General features: G+C 36.1%; 1 protein-coding gene across 1 annotated transcript; it reads right to left on the bottom strand.

Moving 5' to 3' along the window:
• Positions 1–6286: 6286 nt before the first annotated feature.
• Positions 6287–12508, bottom strand: LOC129279135 (carbohydrate sulfotransferase 1-like). The gene is made up of 2 exons (XM_054915240.2): positions 12437–12508; positions 6287–9428 (listed from the first exon to the last, which is right to left on the bottom strand). The coding sequence occupies exon 2, from the start codon at positions 9302–9304 to the stop codon at positions 7958–7960; it is 1347 nt and encodes a 448-aa protein (XP_054771215.2). The 5' UTR covers positions 9305–9428; positions 12437–12508; the 3' UTR covers positions 6287–7957.
• Positions 12509–24984: the final 12476 nt, after the last annotated feature.

The raw sequence follows: 24984 nt of genomic DNA, 5'->3' as shown, positions 1-24984 counted from the left end.
TCTGATTAAAACTTTTTCCTTGATTAAAAATTTATTTCCCTTCAACTTCTTTTCCTTCTCCCTTTTTAGGGGGGGGGGGGCTTCACCCACTCCTGGATCCATTTATGCAGAAAAGCAAGTTTATTTCTCTTCCCCTCTCCTTTCTTTTTGTTAATCTCTTTCTGTATTTCCCCTTCATTTCTCCTCTCTCTCTCTTTTCCCTCCCTCTCTCTCCATGTGCTTAATCCCGCTTTTCATATAGCCTTCCAGGTCATATTTATCCTACAAGTATATTTTAAGATACTGTAATCATGGTTTTGAACATTTGTTTTGTAATCATAATATGTAATTCATGAATTTGTAATTTGACTCCTTCAGCATGTGTTGGTGATCAATATTTATGTTTGCATTTATTTACAAATACAGATTAATAGATGAATCATTTGTTTCCTCTCTCTTCTTTTTCTACCCATTTCCTTATTTCTTCTCTCCGTATCTCTTCTGTTTCTTTTTTTAATCCCCTTTTTTAAATTCCCTTCTCGATCTGCCCTTCCTTTTTAATTTCTTTTCCTTCTTTCACTCTGTTCCCCTTCCTTTTTCGTTCCCCTGTCTCTTCCGCTTCTTTTCCATCTCTCTCTCTCCCCCTTCCCCTTTTCCTTCTTTTCTTTCACTATCACTCTCAGTCTATCCTTCCCCTTTTCTTTCTCCTCTTTCCTTCTTTTTCTTTCTCTCTCTCTCACACACACACAGTCACACTTTTCCCCTTTTCTTTCCTTCTTTCTCTCAATCCCCATTGATCCGCAACTGACTTTATTTGCGACACAATTCGTCTGTTTTGTTTTAAGTTTTTTTTTCTCCATGCACATGGCAGAAGGATCGGTCATTTCGCACAAAATTTTGCATAACAATATTTTAGCCAAGAGCTTCAAAATCGTGTCGCAAATAAAGCTGCCGAAAGACAATGACAAAGAAAAGCAAGTACATAATCCATAAGTTTATCAGTACATATACTGTACATTCTTCTTTTGAATATTTTAAAACTCTTCAAATTACATGAAAAATCTACATTAGACTGTGCTATCATACAAAGCAAAATACATCAAATCTAAAACAAATATTTCAAATTTTCATTCATGATTTAATAATGGGTTATCTTTGGTGGACATGAATAACTACTTTTAGGGGAAAATATGGCACAATAATATCAGGAGGATCGAGGGGGTGGAGGAAGATCCTTCATCTCTTTACATGCTACGAACATATGTCGGCCCTCCCCCGAAAAAGGACCCTAATGGCATTTTACACATAATACCAATAAGTGCAAACTTTTTTTTTACCTCCATGCTTGTTTTCCTGATTGACATATGTTACAAATCAAGTCCACCCTTAAAAATGTTGATTTGAATGAAGAGAACACTCAAAACATTAAACTGAAATTTTCATCAAAAGCGATGTAATATAAGCCCGTTTTGACATTTTAAAGTTTCACTCAATTTTACAAAACATGGTCGGTATGCAAATGAGGGAACTGATGATGTCATCCACTCATAATTTCTTTTGAATTTTATCATATGAAATATTTTTGTTTTCTCATTGTAATGTGAAACAAAGGTTGATTCCTTCCTGAACATGTGGTATTGTCATTACTGTAACCTATACGATTTGAGAAAATGTCTAAATTTTTTTCAAATCTGAAATAAAATTATTGTAGAAATCAAACAATAAAATACAATAAATACGAGCGACATCATAGAATCTCTTATTAGTATATAACTTTGTTGTGGCATATAACTGTTTTGGGTAAAACAGGCAAATATTTGAAAATGTCAAAACATTTTATTTCACATCGGATTTTGATGAAATTTTCTGTGTTGTGCTAGATTGATTTGCCGCTCTTTGTTTAAACAACTTTTTGTTGGGGTGGACTTGACCGTTAAACGATGTCCAATTGGATGGGGTTGGCAAGGAGGCACGTGTCATGGGCAAAATAAAAAATATATAACCATACCATTACACTGCATAAAAACTCTACCATAATCATTAATCAGTGAATCTGTCTAAAACCGTATTCAGTAACTCATGATTTTTTGCTCCACACCAAGCCCGCGCTAAAAATAATCCGTACCATTGCATTCAGTAGGTATAGCAGAGCCGGAGCTACTTTTACGATCACTATACTAACAAACTCGGGCTGGCGCCGGTCTGGTGCTGATAAAAGCAGCATCAAAATAGTCAAGGCCTGAAATAACCCAAGCCGTTCATAAACTAAATTTTTTGGACTCAGCCCGAGACTGGTCAGGATCATTGAGTCACTGAAAGCGGTATAAGTCAAATCTTTTATAACCACGATATCTGTCTGACAATGGAGAAACTCAATTTTAAGATATAAAATAACATACTGTATGTTTGCAAATATTCTATTTGGAGAAAATGGCCAGTATTCTGAAGTCAGGTTAACTTACACCATGGTCTAACTCTGCTAAAATTATGGGAAGCCAAAAGTGTCAAAATTTGTAATAAGTTGTATGTTTCTTATGTTTACTGTGCTCTTTCCTGATTCTTCAATGGTGAAGACAATCATATATTTATACCTCCTAGACAATTATGAATGATTTGAGAGCCAAATGAGCCGAAATATGATATCTCTACTGTTAGTGATTTATGTAACAATTGGCTATCCATACTCGAACCAGAACTTTAAACCTGAGTTTAAGTGAAACCCGACTTCCGAATACGGGCCAATGTCTTCAGTTACAAAACCATGTTAGAATATTATTATTAGCAGAGTCTACTAGACACGTAAGCCTATAACATAACAATACTAAAAATAAAATCCTGAATGCCATGATCTTGAGAGATAATCAAGACTTCATTGCTTCTGAGGGTGTGTTCAATCATGATTTTTTAATTCAAACAGCAACATGAATCATGATTGAAAACGCAATTACAAAACACGGATAAAATGAGAAACAAAGGGTGTGTACAATGTCCCCCATTCCTGGTTGTTAAAGTTAACGCCTTATTGCCAATAAGTTGCACTGAAAAACTTGATCAGCTCAGATTTTATGACCATGAGCATCGTGAACGCAGCAAAATGCGACATTGAACACGACCGAGTTTCTCTTGCAGAGGTAGCCTACACAAACACTTGCCAGAATTGCCTGTTTTTTTGTGACGGGTCAAACTGCGCCGTAAGCTGCGCTGCTAACGAGAACAAGAAATTTAAAGACGGTCGACTATAATCAGACTGATATTTTTGACACTGAACGGTGAACCCCTGGTCATGTTGTGTGTTTGTAATTGCGTTTTCAATCATGATTCATTTTGCTGTTTAACTGTGAAAATCAACATTGAACACACCCTAAGTGAATAATCAGAGATTATGAGACTAAGTTTTCTCACTTTAAAGGAACATTAAAAAAAAAAACATACAAAACATCATATCTAAATCTAATACTGTTCAGGATCCAAGGAACATACAAAAGAGTCTCTAAAAATGTAATACTGTCGAGGGAGAATGTCAAAAACATAAGCACACATACCGTAGACATGCAGGCAAATATAATACTTCAACAAGATTAAAAAGGAAATCGAGACCTCTAAAGTTACACCAAAAATGTGATATTTTGTTTAGTCTTTAGTACATAATGTATGATACAGATACTGAAAAGAAAGTACATTCTTTTTATATGACTGATTAAATTTTTTTAATATAAAAATAAGTGTTGTTAAATTTAAGCAGATCTCAAATTGGCAAGTGTGAACGCAGTTTTCCAGACAAAAAAAATACACATACATGTACTGGTGAAGTGCAGTTCCTCATTTGCATAACATGAATTTGCATATTTTTTCCCCAATAAACAACTTTTATGTTATATGGCAATATATCAAAATACATTAAGACATGATATATGACAGATAATATAAAAGGAAAAAAAAAACATCAGCTTAAATGAATTATTTACGAACTTAAGTAACTCTGCGTTTTGGAGGAAATGCGAGACTTGTCTTACAACCCCACCTACAAGTTTTTCTTAAACGTCTAGGGGCTCCTAATCCTATGTTTCTAAATCAGTAGGGGAAGGCGGGGTAAGTTGTGACACTTTTTGCTTTTTGCATGTTAGAATTGATATGATTAATAATCTTGTAGAAATAAGTACCTTGCCTTAAAATTCAATTCTTCTGTAATATTTTTCACCTGTATATAACTTTCTACCCCCACACTGAAAGTCATTGTGACCTTTGAAAAAAAAGAGTTGTCAAATGGCTCAACTTGCCCCATCTGTGGGGTAAGTTGAGCCACCTTCTGGGGGTAAGTTGAGCCACAAAAACTACGTACAAAATGTATGGGGAAAGAACCAGCATGTCAATTTTTTCACTCATTCATTATTGGCCTGGGGGTGGTGGCTCAACTTGCCCCTATGCTCAACTTACCCTGCCTTCCCCTAAATTTCTGTATTTTCTATGACTGATTTTTATCTGATCTAACTAATACACATAATGTACATCACTGGTCAGTGATGACCCATCCATGCCGATTAAAATTTTACAACTTTCAAATGAAATACTTTGTCCAATCTTTCAAAACTTATTCTCAGACTTCTCTGATTTTTTATTTTCTTTTAGAAAATAGAATCAAACTACAGTACAACTTCTATTTAGATACATCAATTACTAATTACTATTTACTGCATTGACTACAATTTTGAGAATCAAACATACAATTCAATTGATTGGCCCGTATTCTGAAGTTGGGTTTAACTTAAACCAGGGTCTAATTCTGTGCTAAAATTATGGAAAGCCAAAAGTGTCAAAAGTTTTATTAAGTTGTATGTTTCTTATGTTTACTGTGCTCTTTCCTGATCCATCGATGGTGAAGACAATCATTTATTTCTGCTTCCTAGACAATTATGAATGATTTGAGAGCAAAATGAGGTGAAATATTATATCTCTACTGTTAGTGATTTATGTAACAATTGGCTATCCATATTTAAACCACAACTTTTAACCTGAGTTTAAGTTAAACCTGACTTTAGAATACAGGCCATAGTCTTTGTGCATGACAGGATGAGGGCGACGTTCAATTTTTGCCCTAATCACAGCCAAAGTCTCCACTAAAATTTCTAAAAAGGAATGTAATGAGGAAGACCATTTTTCTGAGAGTTGCCCCAAGATCTATCACAAGATTCCTTCCTTCCTTCAGCAAGGAATTCATCCACAGTGTGCTGCACTCGACCCAGGTGAGGTAAATGGGTACCGGCAGGAAGTAATTCCTCAAAAAGCTGTGTGCACCTGAATAGGTAGCCTAGCTTAGCCGGGGTAATACTAATAGCAGGGCCCGCTGGGAGAACAGTTTTCGGAACTGAAGTGGCTACCCAGGGTAAATATGCCGTTATTATTATAAACAATATTCAAGAATGTAGAAAAAAAAAAAAAAATGAAATAAAAATAAAAATCGGTAAACACCCAAAAGTGAAAAAGTAGCCCCTACAAGTAAAAGAGAAAACTATTTTCTATCCTGATGCATGCTATATTCTAACATGCATCTCTAAATGAGCATACTTTACTATACAATGTATCTCAGTTTGTTTCTAAATGTCACTCACATTCTGTACAATATGCAGCTGCAGCATTGTTCAATTAACAAATTATCAATTTTTGAATATCGATATCAATTTTCGAACGGTTCATTTTTTTTAATTAAAGGACAAGTCCACCCCAACAAAAAAATGATTTAAATAAAAAGATAAAAATCCAACAAGCATAACACTGAAAATTTCATCAAAATCGGATGTAAAATAAGAAAGTTATGACATTTTAAAGTTTCGCTTAATTTCACAAAACAGTTAAATGCACATCCTGGTCGGTATGCAAATGAGGAGACTGATGACGTCATCCACTCACTATTTCTTTTGTATTTTATTATATGAAATATGAAATATTCTCATTTTCTCCTCATTGTCAAGTGAAACAGTGATTAATTCCTCCTTGAACATGTGGAATTAGCATTGTTTAATACTATATGTTTCAGTCAAGTCGGTCCCTATGGTCAAATCTGTAAAAAATGAAATATTGTATAATTCAAACAATAAAAAACTAAAGAAATAGTGAGTGGTGGACATCATCGACTGTCTAATTTACATGTCACTGAGTTGTGCATATCACTGTTTTGTGAAAAATAAGCGAAACTTTAAAATGCCATAACTTTCTTATTTTACATACGATTTTGATGAAATTTTCAGTGTTTTGCTTGTTGGATTTTTCTTTTTTTATTCAAATCAACTTTTTGTTTGGGTGGACTTGTCCTTTAAAAGAATCAAATGTCCTTAGATTGCACATGCAAGAGGAACAATACTTTATAATGGTAAGAATAGCACAAAATAGCAAATGAATTAACTTGACAACTACATGTACAATTTACACTATACAATAGTAAATTGTCTGCATAGCCATAGGTAGGGTGTTGTGCGGTGGTAGGGGAGGGGATATTGTTTGAGAGTGGAATACTTCATGATAACGTCCAAATTTTGGCTGATTTTTGTATAAAAAAATTACCAGTTGGAAGTTAACCACCACAACAAGTCTTTGAATATAAAAGTAAACAAATTCCCAAAAGAATATACACTGGAAAACCATCAAAGTCATGATATGAACTATTTGTTTTCCCCAAAATTGTCCAAATATGGGGCATGTACTAATAATAAAGCACACAAAAGCACAAGGTTCAAAGCACCGAGATGTAATGAAGGCTGGAGCTTCAGAGCCAAGAGGCCACTAGAGAAAAAATTTGTCCATAGACCTTGTAAATGTGACTCAGGCCGAGGCCACCAAAATGTGGCCATGAGGCCGGCCTCGACTTCATCCCTGCAAAGCACCATGAAAGAAGTCTGAGCCCTTATTCACCTCGTGCAATTATCCCATTCGGTTTATTTTCCCTTCTTAACAGCCATTTTCTACAAAACTGGAGGTCAAAAAAGAAAAAGAAAACCTGGATGCAGTAATTGCTCAAAGGTCAGATCTGCCAACCTTCTTCAACCAAAAAAAGTATTCTTATAAGGAAAAAAAAGTATTTTTTGACAAAAAGAGTATTTAAAAAAATTTATCTCAACAAACGATTGCCAGCCTGTTGTAGTGAGATCGGTGAAAAAACATGTGAAATTACATGTACTCTACTTGAAAACTTGATAATTCACCCTTTTAAACATGTGCTCGTAGGCAAGAATTTACTTGTTCTTTTCATGCAACAAGTTACTGGTCCGACAGTGACTTTTACCAGTCTGAGACTGTCTGACAGGCGCTGGTGTAACGTATAATACATACTCCATGATCGGAAAAATTTTTTAAGTAACAAATCATACAAAAAAGTATTGGTGTATTTATAGCAAAAAAGAGGAACAAATACTCTAAAAAGGGAACTGTTTGGCATGTCTGTAAGGTGATAGAAATAAATTTTGTTATCCTACATGTACCTTTATGAACATCTCCCTAGTAGAAAAACATCAAAAGAAATACAGTATTTAGATCTTCAGGACTATGAAAAAATCACACAAAGGCTCAAGTCAATATCGCCCCAAAATGCTTGAGAGACCTGAAATTTCCTACTGGCCACAATCTTAAAGCCTATCCAACGTTACAGATGTACATATAGGCAATCAATGCCCTGAAAATAAAAGATTATTTTTTACTCGTTTTGGATTCTCTTCTTTCCCGAAATGTATATTCATTGAGCACCATTCTGTTGGAGCTCTTCTACAGATCATTCAGGCAGTATACAGCAAGTAAAAAAATACACGGAGGATGTTTTCTAGCCATTGTTTATGAAGGAAACAAGACATCTACAAAAGAGCTTTAAAAAAGGGAGATGGGGGAGGGCGAACAGTTATAAAATGGCAAGTTGCTCACTTTGACCATGGCTATTCAACACATTCCCAATCATAGCATATCTTTTTCACACAGCTGTACCAATCCTACTGGCATCCTAAAAAAGGGGTTCTAATGTATCAAAAGACATGTTCGTCAGATCGCTTGGCCTCTGCACTTGTTTATATCCACCAATGGCCATAGCTGACCCACAGATGTCCTGGACTTGGACGACTTCCTCGTATGGTAGTGAGTGGCGCCAGCTCTGCATGACCTCTTTGGAGTTCTTCTGCATGCCAAAGGTTCTGTTTTGGTAATTATTCTGATTAGTATTGTTGCGCAGCCATTCCTGGATGACACGGGGCATGGTAAGTCCTACAAAATCATAGATCTCCTCTGAGACGGTGACAGGATTCAGCGCCAGGTCCTCGTAGCGAACAAACATGTAGCGATCCTCCAGCCACGAGGGTCGAGACCTGGCCAAGGGGATGTTCTCGCTGATCCACTTGCAGTACTTACTAATGGTGTTGATATGATACCGTGGGTTCTCCTCCAGCAGTCCTAGGGTTTTCAAAGACATCTTCGGAAGCACCTGGGGTTTGGACATGCCCTTTCTGGACATCTGTTGCTGTTTCGTCCGCCTGTCCCCGTAATATGACCGACGGGAATTAGCAGTTCCTCTGGGATCTCGTACCAGGTGAATGACCTTGAGATTGACCTTGTCCTTCTCGACAAGCGGTTTCAGCATATTCAAATCAGCCCTAATGGTCTTCATGCCGATGCGACCTCCAAACGCCCGGCACCTTTCTTCGATGAGAAAATGCGAGGCATGTCTACAACCATCGCTGGCTTTGCATATAGGCAGAAACCCACTGCTTTTAGCCTTTCCCAGCGGCCATTTTGATAAACTGTCAATAAATTCTGGAGTAAATTTACATTTGGTGATCATGCTAAGGAGAGAAATAGAGAGTCCCTGCCTCCGAAGTGCTGCTGCAGAATGGTGACGAATAAAGCTATCCACGGCATGGAGCGGCTCAAACATATAAAAAATTGACGGATTCTGATTAAAAATCTCTCCGACTAAAGACGACCCTGTCCTCATTTGAGCCAATACTACAACAACAATAGGTTTATTATCATTTTGCCTTTTAGTCGTTTCTTCATTTACCTCCTTCTGAATATTAGCAATATCTACGAATCCTTCATCAACGGAACTAGAAACATCAGACGAAGCCTCATCGATAAGTGCCTCAGCAGATGTGAGCGTTGGCTGCTTTGGAAAAGTTAAATTTGAGAGTAAGTCTTCCTGGTGTCTATATAGAAAGGATTCCTTGGTGCTACCGCTGCCGGTGGTTAGTGTCAGACCTCTTCGTATCAGTCCATCCTCCGAGAGCTTGCTGTACGCAACCAGTAAAAACAAGATGGCTGCCGAGCAGACGATCCCAAAGGCCACAACTCGCTTCATGTTGACCTCACTGCCTCCTTCCTAGGCAATGGTTCTCTGTATGACGATGCTCTTCGGTCTGGGAAGAAACGAGTCTGGTGTATCATCTGTCTTCGTAACATGTCATTCTTCCTAGCACAGCCATCTAGGGTGATGAAACAAAGAATGGGAAGGCTTTATTATGAAGTCATGTCAATATAACTCACATTTATTGTACATCATATGAAATTGATTTTCTGACAGTTCATCAGAGATGTAGAGAAAACATGAAAGTGGAGTATGAACACAGCTGTGCATCTTTTAACACTCATCATTATTCAGTAATGAATATTACACGCAAGTGGCATGCATGGAGGAAAAACATGGAAATACTTCACGTGTGTAAACATTGCTTCGATTCTCAGGTCATTTGTAATGCATACATGTACATGTACAGAAAACCTGTCAAGAACTCTCTAAACAATGGTAATGGTTTATTGAAAATCCATTTGCAGCCAAAGGCTGAAATGCAGAATATTTTACAAAACAAGTACAAGAAAATAGGATAAATGTCAATGAAGGAATTCACAAATACAGTTGTGCTCAAATGTTATTGAACTCCTGCACTCCTTCATGCCGAGTGTTGGATGTAGACAACAGCACAACGATGTTCGGCAAGCCCAGATAAACAAACTTTATACTTTATCACCTGATTTCACACTTCAATAAAACATGGCCGAATGTGAACAGTTTGAATAAAAATACATGTACATGTACATTTTTTAGTGGGATTCACTAGATTTTGAGCACCAATGTATATTAATTTCATATGTACAAGAAAACTTATGTTAATTCTGCTATGAATGTAATGAAAAGCACACATGTACAGTTTATCAACCACAAACATTGTGTATGAAATTAAAATTAAGCACAGAAAGCACATGGTAATGACAGAACCTTCATTCAGCCCACGTACAACTGATCTTCCCCATGGCCTCAACTTAAAGGGATGGTCCGGGCTGAAAATGCCAAAAATTTCATCAAAATCGGATAACAAATAATAAAGTTATTGAAGTTTAAAGTTTAGCAATATTTTGTGAAAACAGTTGTCATGAATATTCATTAGGTGGGCTGATGATGTCACATCTCCACTTTCCGTTTTCTTGTGTTATAACATAAAATCATAATTTTTTCATTATTTCATACTTGTGTGAATGATATGTCTCCTTATAATGAAATAAGTTGCAGCAATAAATATCTAATGCACTAAATCAGGGGAGCGTTTCATGAAAGGACTTGTCGGACGTTTTATCCGACAAGTCCCATTTTATCCGACAGTTACCATAGTAACAGTACCTCTCAGCCAATCAACATCAGAGAAAGATGTCAGATCTGACAACTTGTCGGATGAAAATGTTGATGAAACACTCCCCTGTTGTCAATCAAATTTTTCTAGTTCTTGGAGAAAAATTTTGAATAAACCTAATTTCATATAATAAAATACAAAAGAACAAGTGGGGATGTGACATCATCAGCCCACCTAATGAATATTCATGACTGTTTTCACAAAATATTGTTAAACTTTAAACTTCAATAACTTTATTATTTGTTATCCGATTTTGATGAAATTTTCGGCATTTTGCTCAGTGAATTCTACTCTATTTATTAAGCTACAGAATACTTTCAGCCCGGACCATCCCTTTAAGCACAGAAAGCACATGGTAATGATAGAATCTTCATTCAACCCACGTACTGCTGATCTTCACCATGGCTTCAAGGCAAAGCATCAAAACATGCACGATTGTTTTCAGACCAACACCATCATCAGAATACCCATAATCTGGTGGAATCACTGCGGCATTTTTCGGTGGCAGCGGACAGGCCGAACTTCGCGATGCCTCATGGGAAAATGTCGACATCTGTTGCGCGATAGTGCATGTACGCAATTATGCTGCGCTGGCCGACACGGCTCAACCAGCTTGCATATGCTGTTTGCTGGGGTCCAGGGGGTGGGAGAAGAAAATTTGCCCGTTATTTCTTTGCGAAATTTAGACCATTTTTTATAAATCCTTCATCCGATTTCGCCATATCTTGTGTAGCCCCCCCAAGCTCTGGAATATAGCTTACCCCTGGAAGTTAGGAAAGCACCATCCGTAAACAACTTTAAATCAAAGCTCAAAACACATCTATTTTTTTAATCAAGCATTTTAGGAGTCCCATAAAGTGCAGTAGAATATATACTTTATGGAATAGTTTCTGCGCCCTATAACTTTATATATTATTATATCGTTTTCATTTTTTAAGCATCACAGTCACAGTACAATACATGTACATTAGCACTGTGCGCTGCCTGCGTGTGATGTCGATCCCGAAGTTATAAATTTGGCCTATTCGCTGCAACCGATAGATTGCCACCATATTGTGAATCCATCGAATTACGAGAACTCCTTCAAACCTTAAAATACCCAACAATTATATTCTGCATTTACACCGCATCTGAAGCAGACCCTTTAGAGGTACGTTCTCTATTATGGTCAGAGCAGGCCAGGCCAAAGTGCTAGCACCCAACTGCTTGCTGCATGGGTTGAGAAAGTTCTTGTTATTTGCTTTCACACTGCCAAAATAACCAAGACCGTGGAAAAATCCCTGTGGATGTTCTCGTACTTTCAGCAAGTACCTTCTACATGCATTTAGCGATTATTTTCATTCTGGGATATTGCAAGTATTTTTCTTGTATATCAATTGGTAAATTACATGTATCTGGTATTTTCTAATCAGGACAGATCAGGGTAAATGTCCCAATCAGCAAATACCTGGGCCCCGTCTTACAAAGAGTTACGATAGATCCAATCAACCATAACTATGGAAAGCCAGCAACTTCATCACCTATAATGCATACTTCGCTCAAAATATTTTTTAGATATGCTGCAAATTTATATATATATAGTATTTTTATGTGTACATTCATTAATTTCTTAAAAAGTCAGTGTGCTTCTCATTGTTTACAAAGAACATTGTGCATTATTTTTGTTAAAAAAATTATGACATCTGTGGATTTATAGAGTTTAGATTGATTGGATCAATCGTAAATCTTTGTAAGACGGGGCCCTGGTATTCTCAAACTTGAAGGCGGTCTGAATACGCCTACAGAACGAGACTCCTATGATGACTCACCGCATTCATCTGTCAAGTAAGTCCGTCAGATGCAAGATGACTTCCTCCGCCGTTCAGTCATCCTACATAAATGAAAAAAATGAAATAGTATTCCATATAGTGTGTTACACGTAGTTATTGCTATGATTCATGTTCCCTCGATGAACATACTGTACTGTAAATTTAAATGCAACTACATGCAGTGAGGTCTCTCATCAAGTTCAATGGATAGCACTATCAGCTTTTAACAACAAGAAAAGAATTCTCTATGAGCAGTCTGGTTCATGGAAACCCTTCAACTCAGTTAAATTCAATGGCCCGTATTCTGAAGTCAGGTTTAACTTAAACTCAGGTTTAAAGTTGTGGTTTAAGTATGGACAGCCAAAAGTATCAACATTTTTTATTAAGTTGTACGTTTCTTGTTTGCTGTGCTCTTTCCTGATTCATCGATGGTGAAGACAATTATCTATATATACTTTCTAGACAATTATGAATGATTTGAGAGCCAAATGAGCTGAAATATTATATCCCTACTGTTAGTGATTTATGTAACAATTGGCTGTTCATACTTAAACCACAACTTTAAACCTGAGTTTAAGTTAAACCCGACTTTAGAATACGGGCCAATCATTATAAAAGAGAATGAAATGAAAGGAACAGACTGATGGAAGATTGAGAAAATTTGAATGAATGATACGAAAGCTATAAAGAACTTGAATATTGAGATCACAAGTGCTATGTACATGTAGATCCTCCTATTGGCAATGCTACCAGCCTACCACGATAGTAATGTAATGTCCTTGTCACAGTACACCTCCTCAATACTTGTAGGGGAGATCGGGGTTAGTTGGAACGTGGGGTAAGTTGAAACATTGTAATTTTCTTTAATGCCTGTAAAATTATGCAATACTGCCCTCAATTTATTGCTATTAATAATATGCCCTCAATTTATTGCTATTGATAATACAACACTGTTGTATTATTAAGGGCAATAAATTGAGGGCAGGGTTGCATAATTTTACAGGCATTAAAGAAAATTACAATGTTTCAACTTACCCCACGTTCCAACTAACCCCGATCTCCCCTACTTTGTTTTTTTAAGGTATTCCCGTCATTGGTCATTTTCCTTTATGAACTCAATAATATCCATCAATATCAATTATACTACTTAAATCACATTTTAATGGCTATTTTTAAATTGTTTGTATAGTATAATGAGTTTTTATTCTTAAGGTTGCCTCTTATTCTCTTTCCAGTTTCCACCTCTTGCTTCCCCTTTTCTTTTGACTTTATCTCTCTTCGTTTCCCTTTTCTCATCCTTTTCCTCTCCTCTTTCATCCTAAATCTTTCACTCCTCCTTTTCTTCATTTGTGACACCTTGAAGTAACTACATGTTATGGCTTTTGACATTTACTTATGATACATTTTTTTTATCTGTATGAATCTGCAGGGGCCGCAGAAGCGGGGGGGGGGGGGGGGGGGGCTGGGGGGGCTTCGGCCCCCCCACTTTTTTCCAAAACCATGTACAAAAACGTAAAAATGACCATACGATTGTGATTTTTTGCATGGTCAGCCCCCCCACTTTGAAAACCGTTCCGCGGCCCCTGATCTGTATTGTTTTTTTAATATTTATTTATAATGTTTACTTTATATCTTGTTATGTTTCTATTGGTACAGGTACATGTAAACAGTCACTCAATTCAGTCTTTGACTACTTGTGATTGTATTTTGATAGTTTTATCTCAATAAATCCAATATTATTTAATATTTACACTCTTATAGTTGTAACATACACTTGTCTATTAATTGCACAAACACTTCAAATCATAGCACTTGCCACACACATATGTCATGTAGCATATACAGTGAAAACATTATTACCGGTACTTTTCCATATGACCAACTGTTTGATTGATTTCTCACTTCTCAGTGCGAGTGCAAACAAAAAATTGCCAATGAATCATGCCACTTATAGTATCAAGTCGATCAAGCTCTCTCTGATCTGAAATACATGTACTTGTAGGGCCACTATTCACTCATTACTTCTAATTAGGCCTATCTACTTATACCCCTTTCATAAACCCAATAAAACACAATTATGCGGCTAATAGCAGCATAATTTGGTCGTAAAATCAGAGGAGGACAAGAGTTATCCGCATTATTCTGATGCTGCTATTATCTGCATAATAGCGGCATCGGGACAAGATTTTGAGTTTATGAACGTATTTCCAAATAATGCGGATAATTGCCATGGTGCGGTCACAAGGTCACCCTTTTCCAACACAACCGCATTGGAGGGGGCGTGTCCAGTTGTCATGACGATTATCCGCCTTTTTCAGGACGGGCGCTCGTAAAAATAATTTATGGAGTTTGTGAACGCAATTTTTATTGAATTATCCGCATTACTCTTAGGCGGCTAATTGGAGGATATGTTTTATTGGGTTTATGAAAGGGGTATAACATGTAGCACCTGGTTCTTGTTATCAATCATAAATAATGCATATGTATTTACATGTATGAGAGTGTTGTGCATCATATAGGATTGCAGCGCACTATTACCCTTTTTACACAGGATTTTCTTAGCCCCGGACTATCGCTAACCCCGTACTATCCTTAACCCCGTACTATTTTTTTTTCCTTTTCACACATGCCAAATTGTTATTGCTAACCCCGGATAAGGAATGCTTGCTTTTCACACACGAAACTCGCTAACCCCGGACTAGTGGTAGCTCATTCACTCGTACCCTTTTTACACACGCTAAAATTTCCTTAACCCCGTACTATAGGTGGGGCTAAATTGCCATTTAGCCCCACCTATAGTGCGGGGTTAAGCTTAGCCCACTTTCGTTTTACACAAGCGATCTTAACCCCGTACTATCGCTCTTAGCACCGCAATTGCTGGGATAACCCTGCTTTTTTGCAGGGCCAAATAATCCCGTACTAAAGGTGGGGTTAGCCCACTTTGCAAAAATGCTGTGTAAAAAGAAAGTGGGCTAAGCTTAACCCCGTACTATAGGTGGAGCTAAATGGCAATTTAGCCCCACCTATAGTACGGGGTTAAGGAAATTTCAGCGTGTGTAAAAAGGGTATTAATTTGCAAAATTTATGCAACAACCCATTTTATAAAAAACATATAGGCCTAAACATCAGTTCAATTACCTTACCCTGTATCAAAAGGCAAATATTAAAGTTTGTGAGAATTCTCTTTTTTTTTTTAATCTCATTTTTGAAAATTTTGAAAATGGTTATTCTGGTTTGAAAGTTTCAAAGCACTGTAGTATGGATACAAACCATTTTCAATTTGTCGCAGTTGAACTTGCCGAAAAATAAACTCATCCAGTGCCCAGACATGTGGAGTTATTTTTTTTTTTTGGGGGGGGGGAGGGGGTGTGGGGGTGATATGAAGCTACATGTATCTCCATGATATCATACATGTAGATCTTGAATTTCTTTAATTGTATGCTAGCATACACAAGCATATTAGCTGAAAAGGAGAAGTAAGAAACCTATTAGATTAGAAATTACTTTTGAATATAGGCACATCAGGGTTTTTTTTTTTTTTGGGGGGGGGTTCATTGTATAGCAGACTACAGCTGTCAGCTACTGTACATGTATGTACACATGAATGTATACATGTGCATACAAAGCTGTTTTCTTTGTGGGTTTTATATGACAACAAATATAGCCAAGGATTAACTAAACTCCTCAGATATTTCAGTAATGGATGATATTTGAGCTTGACTTGAAACATTAATAAACAAGCATGACTTATATTGATTTCTGAAGTTGATAGTGTACTTGGTGTGGTGCCAAACACTTCTTGAAGTAATAATAATAATAATAATCATAACGGTATATCTACACAGGGTAGCAGTTCCGAAACTGTTCTCCCAGCGGTCCTATTTTTATTACCCGGCTAAGCTAGGCTACCTTTTCAGGTGCACACAGCTTTTTTGAGGAATTACTTCCTGCCGTTATCCATTTTTACCTCACCTGGGTCGAGTGCAGCACACTGTGGATGAATTCCTTGCTAAAGGAAATTAACGCTATGGCTGGGATTTAAACCCACAACCATCTGTTTCAAAGTCTGGAGACTAATCCACTGGGCCACGACAGTACATGTATTTGCAATGCAGCTTTTATAATCATGGAATAATGCAGCACTTTTACACGCTCTACACTTTTAAGGTTTTGTGGTCCAGCGGACAAGTCTCTGGACTTTGAACCTCAAAGTACCGGGTTCAAATCCCTGCCAAAGCTCCGACATGCACGTGCATTATCATGGCATTAATTTAAAATTTCCATCAGTTTAACTTTTCTATGCTCACCCCATGTGAGGTGAATGGGAACCTGGCAGGAATCAATTCCTTGAAATGCTTACAAGTGCATTGTAACTGTACGAGGTAGCCTATGATCTAGACGGGGGGGGGGGGGGGGGGGGGGGGCTGCTGTATTTGCCGGTACGCTATTGTAAAGCAATAAGTCTACCGCCAATACACACCAATCTTGTGCTGGTTGTTGTTTTCATTTTATCAACCAGGTTGCGCTGCAGGTTTTTCGTAACAAAAAATTGCCACTGGACGTGCGTCGATAAAAAGAAAACAATGTAAGAAGGGAGTGAATAGGATGCTTTGCAGCGACCGTGCGTACATGTAGTCTTTCGCATTGGACGTTTTTGCTAATAGTAGCGTAAACGGCATCAGACTCGTAAAGGCAAAGACAAAAGCTGCAGCTAGATTATCTAATTAATCAACTGAAATAAAATATCGACCAGCACTGGGCTATGTACATGTACACGTATTGGGTTCAGCCCAAAGCAAGCAAGCAAGCCCCCACGTATCTTTTCCCCTGACGAGGCTGTTGGGCTGTCAGGCAAGGTTCACATGGAAGCATTCCTTTGGAAAGCACATACAGATACAGGCACACATGTATGTAATGTACATTGCAGAGAAGGTGATAAAGAAGAGATTGGACTATATATTTTCCAAGAATGGAATATAATTCAAAACAGCTTGTACCAATAAACCCTATTATATGTAGACATTGGTATCACATTGTGACAGCAAAATGAAAAAAAAATACATGAATGTGTATTGTATTAAAAAATACAAAAGAGAAACATTCTATAATGCCTAGTACTTACAAATATATACATGTAGTACAAACAATCCATTTTTTTTATGATTTAAATGTTCTCAATGATGTTACATGTAAACTATATTTTTTACTCACCGACACACAGTATGTGAATTCCATGTACTATTTTGATTTTTTGCACATGAAAGAGAATGATACAAACATTCTTTGTGATTGCCTCCCAGTTTCTTCCGAATGCATTTTTTGCTCTGAGATCACAGATATTTCAGATTTCAAACGTATCTCCCAACAACGAGTGCCATTGCCTGCACAGCACAATACACGTTCTTCTCAAATCCAGAATGTCTTCAAGTTCAGTTTCATCAAGTTACAAGACTTGACAGATCCTATACTATGTTTTAGTTTTGTTTGCCAGCCCACATCCTGTCTCAAAATTCTCCTTTTCCTGTCTGGCACATGAATAGTCAGCAACTCAAATATCAACATGATCGGTGGTATGAATTAAGCTTCCTTGAACCACTACACCACCCTATCCCCACCCATTCTAAAGGTTGTGTTCACACTGCAATATTATGAAGTTCTATCGAATGTAGCGGAGCTGCCAACCTTTAGAAGTTAAAAGTAGTAATCCAGAAGCTCAAAAGTCAAGATTTTTACATAAAAGTCATAATTTCATATGCGCCATGTACCTGTAGTATTATAAATTTCTATGAAGAGGTAAAGAACAGATTCCTTAAAAAGAAATGAATCCTCTTTCTTTTAAGGCTCAGGTTCAGAATCAACTCTGGTACTGGTGTGGAGCGTTGCGGCCCAGTGGATTAGTCTCAGGACTTTGAAACAGAGGGTCGTGGGTTCAAATCCCAGCCATGGCGTAGTTTCCTTCAGCAAGAAATTAATCCACATTGTGCTGCACTCAACCCAGGTGAGGTGAATGGGTACCTGGCAGGAATTTTTTCCTTGAAATGTCTAGCGCTGGAAAGCTGCTTGAGCTACAGCCGGGGTAATAATATCCAAGTCCTTTGGAAGCGCATAGAGACGTTATTCATGTGTTATGCGCTATACAAGAACTGACTATTATTATTATTATTAATCCAAGAGGTTAAGCCCACAAGATCGAGTCAGTATTTATAAAGCATATGATGAAAACATTATTTCAGAAGGATGTAGACAAAGACACACAATCATATGAATAATGATCATCATTGGCTGCCTTCAGACGGGTTCACCACTACCCAATTTATACATGTACATACTTCTTTGCCCTCAAAAGAGTAATACCGTAATTAAAGGACAAGTCCACCCCAATAAAAAGTTGATTTGAATAAAAAGAGAAATATCCAACAAGCATAACACTGAAAATTTCATCAAAATCTGATGTAAAATAAGAAAGTTATGACATTTTAAAGTTCCGCTTATTTTTCACAAAATAGTTATACAAGGTGTATACACATTCACAATTTAGCATGCAAATGAGAGTATCGATAATGTCACCCACTCACTATTTCTTTTGTTTTTTTTAATTGTTTGAATTATATAATATTTAAATTTTTACAGATTTGACAAGGTCCAACTTGAATGAACCATAAAATGTTATGGTAATGGTAATTCCACATGTTCAGGGAGAAATAAAGCTTCGTTTCGCAGGACAATGAGGAGAAAATTAGAATATTTCATATAATAAAATACAAAAGAAATAGTGAGTGAGTGATGTCATCAGTTCCCTCATTTGCATACTGACAGGGATGTGCCTATAACTGTTTTGTGAAATTAAGCGAAACTTTAAAATGTCATAACTTTCTTATTTTACTTCCGATTTTGATGAAATTTTCAGTGTTATGCCTTTTATTCACATCAGTTTTTGGTTGGGGTGGACTTCTCCTTTAAAGAGAATTTATCTGCCATTACCACAAATTACTATTCTATCCCTAAATTAAAAATCCAACAGAAATCAGAAGTTAATTGTGAAATTAAAAAGACAAGAAAAAAAATCAGAGAAGCAAGTACAAAGCGATAGTTTGAAAAATAAATCAAAGAAAGTTCACAATATGATTTTCTAAAAGTTAAAGTTTGAAAATCTCTATATACCTATTGGATTTTGTAATTGGTCACACGGACATACAAAGGTAACGTAAGTTCTACTTCTTCTTTTGCTCCATGCAATACACAAAAAATTAATAAAATTGAATTGGTAAAGGTGCTTTGGAAGAAAACACTAAAATGGGCACTAATCCTGCAGCCGGATCTCATGAATAGTCATGCGTGCCAGCGTGCGTAAAGTAAAATCTAATGCAAGGCTATGCCAACAATATATATATATATATATATATATATATATATATGTATATATATATATATATACATAGGCCCATGTAGGCACAGCTTGGTGCTTGTCGGTCAAAACATCCGACAAGTCCTGTTTTATCTGACAGTTACCATAGTAACAGTGCTTCTCTGCCAATTAAAATCGAGAAAAGTTACAACTTTTAAATCAAGCTATGATGATGATGATAGCTCCGCTGAGCATAAAAATAAGTAAGTGCAAGACAGGTGTTCGTCGACAGACTTCATGAATATTCATGAGCAGCTGCAGGATTGGTGTCAATAAAGTGCTTTCCAAAAAACGCAAATCCTTTTACATGTAATCACGTTCAATGACGTGATTAAGTGCATGGCAAAAGGGAAGTTGTCCTATTACATGTCATTAACTATTCATCAAGTTGACAATATGAAATTTACTAAAATTGCAGGTACCTGTAGTCTTGTTTTCAGGTAATCTCATTAAAAAAACCTGTATTTAGTTATTTAGTATTCTTTAAACAGGTTAGCCAGAATACTGCATAACATAAAACAAAACAAAATATATGCATATATGTACATGTGGTCATTTTCAAACATAAGTGGACATGGGGGTGAAAATTAAAACTTGCTAGAAATCAGTAGGCTTCAATGGTTTTTGAAACTAGACATCTCAAAGTATGTTTTTCCATTTCAGTTACATAACATTATTCATTGTGTCTTGAAATACAGTGAATTTAGTGCAAGGGAAATTTTATGTTACAAAATGCTGATTTTTGCATTAAAATTCACATAATGCCTATCACAATATAAAATTTGTATTAGAGGCATAATTGTTGGCAAGATACAAGCTCTGTATTGTATCTAACTCCTTAATAACAAAAAAATATTATCTGAAGGGCTTTTTTGAAAAAAGTAGATCTTTAAAGTTTTCAAAACTGGTTGTCGTGTCACTCACGTTTTAAAGACAAAAAGTTTTCTAGAGCTGTGTATTCTGAAAATTAATTTATCCCAGTACAGGAGCAAATACAGTTTTCCCATACCTTATTGTATATAAAGTAACTTGGTCCAATGTGTTAAGGTTAAGCTAAAATTAACTGTTAAAGTTGTGTCGTGTCACTCATAATGTCGTGTCACTCACGAAATGTTGTGTCACTCACGGTCTCATATTGTGTATAAAAAGGACATCAAATAAATTTTAAAGCATTTTATGAGATAAATTCAGGGATGGAGTCAAAATGTTGTTCCTGACATCATTTAGGCCTATGTAAGGCTAATATTTTTTTCCATTTTCCCAACTTCACCCCTATCATTGGAAATATTGAATTTGACGTTTAGTTCATCTATTTTCTTTCCTCTCCATGGTTTCCTCAGTTTAAAAAATCCTGACAACTTTCCATTCGTGTGAAGACTCAGATCCTAATTCATATTTTAATAATGTACTGAGATAAATGAATATACTAACATAATCAACACAAAATTATGAATATATCAAGAGAAAAACCACTATACATAGTAATGAACATATTTACAGTGCATAAAGATTTGGTGATGGTTCAAGTTAGTTAGGTATGACTTGAACATTCTCTGTCTCCATTTACAGAAATGAGCAGAACGTTCACCTATGGGCATTTTCACGGTAACTGACATTACACGGCACAATGTTTTCACACCTTTCATTGTGTGTATCTCTTAAACAACAAATGATGGGAGTTTGCTTTTGATAGAGTTAATAAAGTGAACCTTGCTGTATACTCTGATACTAAGTTTTCCTATGTAACCACATTTTTTTACGCATCAGCAAGCAAAAATGTGTCGGTAACTGACATTACGCAAAAGGACATGCAATTTCAGGGTGTTCATTAAAATTGAAATATCTCATGTCCCTGAGTAGATAGAGTAATAATTTGAATATGTAAATATACCTCCGTTACTAGGTTAAGATGTGTCAAAATATTAAAAAATTTGTTTTTGTCTTTTGGGGACTATGATGATTTTTCCACAACCATGCTGGTAACTGACATTACGGTAACTGACATTACACTTAATTTGCCATAGAGATAACACATGGAAGTCAAATGTGTGGAATCATTGCATTGTATCTTCTGTGCAGGGATTCACATGAAAGTGAGCTTGATGTGGAAGTATACCCGAGTTTTTAGGAACATTTCAATGAAAAACTTTTTCTTTTTCTTAATTCCTTTCTTTTATTTGAACATTTTTATTATACTTGTCGGTAACTGACAATACACATTAACATTTACCAGTGCTATATGATTTTCAAAGGCAAATTTTCTTGGTACTTATATGTAAGGCTTTTTAAAATCATAAAAGTTTCATAATACTTCACATTTTTAATTATCAAAAGATAAGAAATGTATGTTTTACTTACTCGGGGGGGGGGGGGGGGGTTGGGTCATAGCAGCTACATGTTTTCCTATAGTAATTTAATATTGCATTGACTGTACACATGGATTTTTCTGACTATACACCCATAATATATTCATCAGTTTTATATTGACTTTTTAAACCTTTTCCTTCTCCAACCTCCCCTCCCCTCAAAAAAGGCAAAATGAATAAGGGTCTCCTCCCCTAGGCTACATGTACTCCTCCCCCGAATCTCATGCAGCCATGTAGTTTTATTGATTTCTATTCTGGTCAGTGCAAGCAATGCTTGTTCATATCTGTTGGATTTCAATTCTCTTCATAATTTGTTTAATCATTTTCTTTGCTAATTTCTTTTATAAGCTGTCAACAAAAAATAAACTCCAGCTTCTAAACTGAAACTGAACTATTTGTAAATTAGAAAAAAACACCACAGTTTCAGTAGATCCATGCAACATTGATCAGAACTGTCAAATTTCACTTTTCATCTATATTTGTAAACGAAAAACAAAATTGTATCACACATCCACACTACTAATAGGTATAAAAACCAGGAATTTACTTTTAGCGAGGCAATGCTCAAAAGAATCCTAGAAACTAAAAAAGGGACCCTGGAAATCCCCTTCATCACAATGTTAAGCTTTAAAAATGTTGCAGATTTAGGCAATAGGTTGGGAAAAGTACCCCCTACCCCCCCCCCCCGAAAACCAAACAAAAAATTGTCTGATACAAACAATTAGGTACTTGGTAAGTGCATGTACAAAACAATTTCATAGTAATTTTTTTTTGCACGATGGGAATGCAACTTCCTTCATAATTTCATATAGTATTCCTTGTGAACTGGTATACCTTTTAAAAGTCAATAGCAAGCTCCTTCTGGTGTGACTTGACTTAAATAACAAGTGTACAATATTTCTTTACCATAAAATTGACCACATATTTGCATTTCAATATTGGTAACCAACGTTTTATCATGGTAACTGACATTACATCTCGGTAACTGACATTACATTTTCCACTTGGTAACTGACATTACATATATTTAATGGTACCCTATGGCTTCATTGTAAATTTATAATCTTTAATTTTGGTGTAGAAGGGAGGGGTGTTACCTAGAGAGGAAATCTACCAAGTTTCATATAATATATCCTCTTTTCCAGGAAATGAGAAAAAAAAGTTCATGTTTTCGGTAACTGACATTACATACCATATCACATACTTCATCAATGTTTTTTTATCAGATGAATGAATTACTGGTGTTTCTTTCTGTGGGATTTTAAAAAGTGTTATAATAGCAAGCTAAATCACAGGCGAAAACATCATGATCAAACCTGTTCTTTAAAAATCTGTCAAAACAAAATATTTATCAATATACTATTTTCAACACTAATTTGAATCCATACTTTGGCAGCCATTTTGAAATAAAAAATGGCTGCCAGAGTCGGAAAAAAATATTGTCTCAGAAACTTCAGGTCTTGTTTTATTAAAAAACATAAAGCATTTTACATGAATATCAACTTGATTTTTATGCCTCTGTGTCCATCTGTGGTGAAAATGCCCCTATCTTTTTAGGAATGTTATTTCTTTGTCTTACTAATTAAGAAAGGTTTAAAGCTAGCAAGGTCAGGGATCTTATTTTGAAATTTGCAGAAATAGATAAAATATTCTAATGGTAGAAAAGTGTATGAAGAGATCTCTGTGAACACCAAACATTCTTTCAAAATCAGAAAAAAACTCTTTCCCTTCTTATCAATTAAATTTAACCTTTTTTGCCACAAAGCTTGTATTCGAGGACATGAAATAAACAATTTTTTTGTAAGAACATCTCAGGTGAGAATATACTGAGATTTAAAAGAGCATTTTGGATATTGCTTGAAGTAGCTACATGCCTGGTTCAAAATCATTCGTTGTTCGGCCACCATTCATACCACTAGTGATGAACTAGGGTCTGCACAGCAAACTACCGTGAGCGGGCCGATGTGGGTTCAGAGCAGATTTGCATTACACATAACAAATTGATAGAGTAAATTATGTATATTTAGATAAATTAGATTTAGATTAGATTTATTCATTTATTTCCGTTCAAACAAAAGATATAATCAAAGTAAAGTGTAAATACATGTTCAAAATAATACATACAGTTCTATAACATTTCATAACAAATATTGAAGATAAAATTATCTGAACGGAGGGACTTGCCAAGAAAAGCAGAGCTTGTAAATAAGGCAAGTCCCTAAACATAGTTCCAATACTAATTAACATAACCTATATACAAGAGACGGGTGGAAAACAAAAATAAAATACATAATCTACAAAATACCAAAATAGAGCGTATAAGCGACAACAAAAAGTGGAAAGTAATTTGAATAATTGGAGTGATAACGATAATGATTATAAAAATTTTAATATATGTAGGTCCCAACAAGTCCCAACCAAGACCGAATTTGCATTTGAGCAACTTTGGTGAGTTGCCATGTTTTCATGTAGATCAATTTTTCTTGGGGGGTACCCTGGTTAGAATTGAGCTGGACCTTGTGGGGGAAAAAGCTATGCCATATGGAGGTATAGGGGGAGTATTTGATGGTTTGGGATGCTGAATTGAATTTCAGTGTAACATCCAAGGGCTCATCAAAGGAAAGGCTAATGACTTGTAGTTGTAGGTAATACCAACAGACTGTGCTGTGGCTTTTTGCAAGAATCAGGTACTGACTGGGCGTCTTTCACCTCGTGGCTTTCCATGTATTACCCGTGGTTTGGTTTATTATCAAATATAATGATAATTACATGTAGCA

This window comes from Lytechinus pictus, chromosome 16 (assembly GCF_037042905.1).
Source record: "Lytechinus pictus isolate F3 Inbred chromosome 16, Lp3.0, whole genome shotgun sequence".
Taxonomy (NCBI): Eukaryota; Metazoa; Echinodermata; class Echinoidea; order Temnopleuroida; family Toxopneustidae; genus Lytechinus; species Lytechinus pictus.
This window is presented reverse-complemented; position numbering and strand designations above follow the sequence as displayed.

Coding starts and splice junctions, on each gene's coding strand:
- LOC129279135 (XM_054915240.2), bottom strand. CDS start 9,304: ATGAAGCGAGTTGTGGCCTTTGGGATCGTCTGCTCGGCAGCCATCTTG.